The following is a 6,000-nucleotide window of genomic DNA, read 5'->3' on the forward strand; positions in this document are numbered from 1 at the left end:
CTCTTTGAAGAGCTCTGTCTTCAGGAGTTTATTAAAGATAGTGAGAGATTCTCCTGATCTGGTAGTAGAAGGTAGTTAGTTAGAGGTGTTAGGAGAGTAAGAGCTCTTTGAAGAGCTCTGTCTTCAGGAGTTTATTAAAGATAGCGAGAGATTCTCCTGATCTGGTAGTAGAAGGTAGTTAGTTAGAGGTGTTAGGAGAGTAAGAGCTCTTTGAAGAGCTCTGTCTTCAGGAGTTTATTAAAGATAGTGAGAGATTCTCCTGATCTGGTAGTAGAAGGTAGTTAGTTAGAGGTGTTAGGAGAGTAAGAGCTCTTTGAAGAGCTCTGTCTTCAGGAGTTTATTAAAGATAGCGAGAGATTCTCCTGATCTGGTAGTAGAAGGTAGTTAGTTAGAGGTGTTAGGAGAGTAAGAGCTCTTTGAAGAGCTCTGTCTTCAGGAGTTTATTAAAGATAGTGAGAGATTCTCCTGATCTGGTAGTAGAAGGTAGTTAGTTAGAGGTGTTAGGAGAGTAAGTGCTCTTTGAAGAGCTCTGTCTTCAGGAGTTTATTAAAGATAGTGAGAGATTCTCCTGATCTGGTAGTAGAAGGTAGTTTGTTCCACCATTGGGGAACTCTGTATGAGAACAGTCTGGATTGAGTTTTTGGTAAAGCGAGGCGGCGTTCATTGGAGGAGCGCAGCGGCCGGGAGGTAGCGTAAGCTACCTGATTAATTAAGCAATAATACACAAGAGGTTTGTGCTATAATGTATAATATTATTGCCAATATTACAGGTTATATCACATATCTCGAGTGTATTATTGTGATTATTATACCACAGTTCTATTATCACTGTTTATTGAAAGATTTTAAAGAGTTAAAGAGGAGGAGTAAATAGGATCTGTTTGGTTATAAAAACTCCACCAGTTAAAATAGTTCCATTACTGCTCTGTTTGTAGCTGCGCTGTTTGGTTTGTAAGCGCTGCATCGTTGCTAGGTTACCTGTATGTGGGCGGAGTAATACGTACATGGAGAGCTTCGGTTACACAGTGCATTACCGGCTGATACCGGTACTCATAGAATCACATTGCAGGGTCAGAACTAACTGTGATATATTTTGTGTTAACAACTATAGAATATTGTTTTACTTAAATATACACTTCAGAAACGTGTGTGTGTGTGTGTATTGTGTGTATTGTGTGTGTGTGTGTAGGAGCTGCAGCAGAAGCGAACTCAGAGAGCAGTAGATGTACAGAAGACGGAGGAGGAGGAGTTAGAAGCCCCAGTGCATTCTGGGAAAGTGGGGCGTAAAAAGCTCACCCAGAGTTTACCTGCCTCTCCTACAGCCGCCAAGGCCAAGAACACAGGTACAGGAGCTCCGCCCACCACACTAACCCCACCTCTTTATTTATCCAGAAATCTTTCATTGTTACATAAGTTTGGTTGGATTGGGGGTTGGATGATGACTGGATGATGATTGGATGATGATTGGATGGTGATTGGATGGTGATTTGGATGGTGGTTGGCTGATGATTGGATGGTGATTGGATGGTGATTGGATGGTGATTGGATGGTGGTTGGCTGATGATTGGATGGTGATTTGGATGGTGATTTGGATGGTGGTTGGCTGATGATTGGATGATGATTGGATAGTGATTGGATGGTGATTTGGATGGTGGTTGGCTGATGATTGGATGGTGATTGGATGGTGATTTGGATGGTGATTTGGATGGTGGTTGGCTGATGATTGGATGATGATTGGATGGTGATTGGATGGTGATTTGGATGGTGGTTGGCTGATGATTGGATGGTGATTTGGATGGTGATTTGGATGGTGGTTGGCTGATGATTGGATGGTGATTTGGATGGTGATTTGGATGGTGGTTGGCTGATGATTGGATGTTGGTTGGATGCTGTTTGGATGGTGATTGAATGGCAGTTGGATGTTGGTTGGTTTGGGGGTTGGATGGTGATTGGCTGGTGGTTTGATGATGCTCTACATGTCTTTTCACAGATTCTAATGTGAATTTGGTGAGTGATGTGGAAGATGCTGCTAACCTGAGAGCATCATCACCTGCAGCCTCCACACGCCGAGGATCTCAGTGCTCTCAGGTACTGAAACTGAATAAAATCATTTTCTGATACACTGATATATCCATGCACAGCTTCAAATGCATATAAACATATATTTAGGGAATAAAATCATATGTTTTATTAAATATTATTTATTTGTTTTTCTAAATAAATGAAATAACCTAACTGTATTTAATGTTGCATCACTAACCATCATCTGTTATAGATGTGTGATACTATATTTTTATTGAAATAAATACAGAATTTATCTGAATAATTATATCTGTAGGTTAATTCTGATTGGTTGTCTGGCTGTAGGAGATTCTGCAGAGGTCAGTAAGTGTTGAGGATCAGAGGCCGGGGGTTCAGTCCAGCAGAGCTCAGTCTAAAACCACCCTGCACGACCTGCTGGACTCCCTCAAACTGCTGGAGGAGGAGCCTGAGGTCCTGTCAGAGTCCAAGAGCTACAGGAAGGACAAATACGCCTGGATCGACGAGGTGAGTCTGCAGTGCTGTTCTAATGACTCATTTACCTTAGCACTGCTGTTCTAATCATATATATTTACCTCAGCAGTAAAGCTATTCTAATCACACATTTACCTCAGTAGTGCTATTCTAATCATACATTTACCTCAACAGTGCTATTCTAATTACAAATTTACCTCAGCAGTAAAGCTATTCTAATCACACATTTACCTCAGACGTGATATTCTAATAATACGTTTACCTCAGCAGTGCTATTCTAATCATACATTTACAGTACTTCAGCAGTAAAGCTATTCTAATCATACATTTACCTCAGCTGTGCTATTCTAATCACACATTTATCTCAGCAGTAAAGCTATTCTAATCACACATTTACCTCAGCAGTGCTATTCTAATCATACATTTACCTCAGCTGTGCTATTATAATCACACATTTACCTCAGCTGTGCTATTCTAATCACACATTTACCTTAGCTGTGCTATTCTAATCATACATTTACAGTACCTTAGCAGTAAAGCTATTCTAATCATACATTTACAGTACCTTAGCAGTAAAGCTATTCTAATCATACATTTACCTCAGCAGTGCTATTCTAATCATACATTTACCTCAGCTGTGCTATTATAATCACACATTTACCTCAGCTGTGCTATTCTAATCACACATTTACCTTAGCTGTGCTATTCTAATCATACATTTACAGTACCTTAGCAGTAAAGCTATTCTAATCATACATTTACAGTACCTTAGCAGTAAAGCTATTCTAATCATACATTTACCTCAGCTGTGCTATTCTAATCACACAGTTACCTCAGCTGTGCTATTCTAATCATACATTTACAGTACCTTAGCAGTAAAGCTATTCTAATCACACATTTATCTCAGCAGTAAAGTAATTCTAATTATACATTTAGAACCCCAGCAGTAAAACTATTCTAATCATACATTTACCTCAGGAATGCTATTCTAATCACACATTTACCTCAGCAGTGCTATACTAATCATACATTTACCTCAGCACTGCTGTTATAATCATATATATATGGCTCCTGGTTGTTGTAGGACGGTGCTTCTAACTCCTTAACCACGGATAACCTGGAGCGCCACGGGCAGCTGAGTCAGACCCCCGCCCTGCCAGACGAGGGCGCCCTGCTGTCCGAGGCCAAGCTGCAGAGCATCATGAGCTTCCTGGATGAGATGGAGAAATCTGAACAGGAGAGACCGAGGTCCGTCACATCCGGATCACACCGAGAGGTACCGACCAATCACTAATCACCTCAGCTCATCACTATCTTACACCCCTCCAACAGTCTATTATCACTCCTATTTCCTCCTGCCTGGTTTAAACAGCAGCAGATCTTCTGAATATATCTACACTGATGGGCGTGGTGTTCTGGAAATGAGGTGTGTTCAGGTACATTTCTGGAGTTTTATCTTGTTTATCTTGGTAACAGAAAACACAGGAGCTCCACTGACTGAATACAACCTAGACAGACGCCAACAGTCAGACGTTCATCGCTATCTCGGTAACACAGGCGCCGTGCCGAGCCGAGCGTACACCCCCACTTATTACACACACATGAACACACAGCAGCACAAACCCAACTTTTACATCAACAATAAACAGAATAGTAAATAAAATAACATTGCTGTTCCCGTAAATGAGCTGCTGGAGCTCCTTCACAGCGTCAACCAGCAGCTCAGTTTCCTCTGCTGAGAAGAGTTTGTTGGACACGTCCAGGTAGCTGCACCGTTACAATAGCAATCCGCCAAAGACAGAGCTCACCTGATCTACTCTTAAAGAGAATGATGAGCAAAAGACGCTCAAGAGTTACCCGGCAAAGAAATTGATATTTTTACATTATATTTCTTTTATTTCTAAAAAGATGCTTGTCTTTGTGTGTGTGTGTGTGTGTGTGTGTGTGTAGGTGCTTCTCTCTGAGGAGGAGCTGGTTGGGGTGGATCATGCTTCAGCTGCAGTGGTGGAGGTCAGCAGCTCCATGATGAGAATTAAACTGGAGCTGGATGAGAAGAAGAGGACCGTTCACATGCTGCAGAGCGCTCTGGTACCATCCACACTAAACCTGATCTGATCTGAGCGTCCACACTGACACACGTCTGATTATAACCATGTTTCAAAACAACTCTAAATGTAGTTTAGATCTGATTTTAAAATAATCAGGTTTTATGTGTTTCTGGCTGTTTAAACTTCAGTTCAGATCAGCTGATCAGATTGTAAAATTTACTGATGTCATTAAATTAATCGAATCTAATAATCTAATCTAATCTGATTAATCTAATCTGTTCTGATCTTCAGGCTCAGCAGAGGGAACTGACCCTCCACCACGTGAAGGCGACGGAGAAGGAGCTCAACCACAACTTCCAGCTGCAGAAACAGCAGTACGAGGCCACCATACAGCGCCACCTAGCGTTTATAGACCAGGTACTCATACCTCACCTCATCTCACCTCATCTCACCTCAATCTCACCTTAATCTCACCTCAATCCCAACTCATCCACTCACATCCAGAACTACTGTATAAACCTGCTCATCTCAGAACTGTTCAAATACCCAATCCAGATCCAGATCCATGTTTTATAAACATCCATTGGCAAAAACTCGACAAAATATGTGTAAATTGAACAAAATCACAGATTTTAAATCTGGTGACTTTTTTGGTGCTTATTTTGATTCTAATGACTTAAAATAAGGTTAAAGTTCTAATTAAGACTGATTAATGAAGATCATCCCAATCCAGATCCATGTTTTAGTAAACACTAAAAAAAATCCATCGGCAAAAAATAGACAAAATATATTTAAACTAAGACATTTATGCTTATATTATGCAAAAACAATCAGCCAATGGGGTAAGATTTCTCAAATTAGCTCAATCACCAAGTCTCAAAGTGAGTGAAGTAAAACTAAAATCAAACTTAAATCACTGATTTTACATCTTAAATTTGAACACAAAAATCTGAAAACCCGGCTGGTGACTTTTTGTGCTTATTTTATTTAAATGACTTAAAATAAGGTGAAAATTATAATTAAGACTGATTAATTAAGATCATTAATTCTATAATAAGCAGAATTAACTTAATGCCCAATCCAGATCCATTTCTTAGTACACACTGCAAAAAATCCATCAAAAAATCTTGACAAAATATATGTAAATTGAGATTTGTGCATATATTATGCAGAGAAATCTCATTTTTCTTTGATTTTATGTGTTAAATTTAGACAGGCAGGGTCAGGGATAACAAACAACATAGCAGAGTGATCAGAGAAAAGGCTCAAACTCAGTAAATCCAAAAAGGGACAAAACAAAAAGGGCTAGTCTAAATACAAAACTAAGTTTACCAGCAATTATAAACAAATGATAGTAAGAATGAGGCAAAAGAGTAACCAAAAAATACAAAAAGGAGTCGATAACACAGAAAAACAATCAAAACAAACGCTTAGTAGG

At 39.7% G+C, this 6,000-nt stretch overlaps 1 protein-coding gene across 2 annotated transcripts in view; it reads left to right on the top strand.

The window, feature by feature from the left end:
* Positions 1-6,000, top strand: part of cep131 (centrosomal protein 131) — a 41,746-nt gene that overhangs the window by 10,848 nt on the left and 24,898 nt on the right. For both annotated transcript variants that reach the window (XM_049464307.1, XM_049464308.1), the window contains exons 10-15: positions 1,190-1,343; positions 1,991-2,088; positions 2,368-2,547; positions 3,599-3,790; positions 4,465-4,602; positions 4,854-4,979. In XM_049464307.1, the coding sequence (XP_049320264.1) occupies positions 1,190-1,343; positions 1,991-2,088; positions 2,368-2,547; positions 3,599-3,790; positions 4,465-4,602; positions 4,854-4,979 (888 nt within the window). The remainder of the gene's footprint in view (positions 1-1,189; positions 1,344-1,990; positions 2,089-2,367; positions 2,548-3,598; positions 3,791-4,464; positions 4,603-4,853; positions 4,980-6,000) is intronic.

The sequence above is a fragment of the Astyanax mexicanus genome, chromosome 15 (assembly GCF_023375975.1).
Source record: "Astyanax mexicanus isolate ESR-SI-001 chromosome 15, AstMex3_surface, whole genome shotgun sequence".
Classification (NCBI taxonomy): Eukaryota; Metazoa; Chordata; class Actinopteri; order Characiformes; family Acestrorhamphidae; genus Astyanax; species Astyanax mexicanus.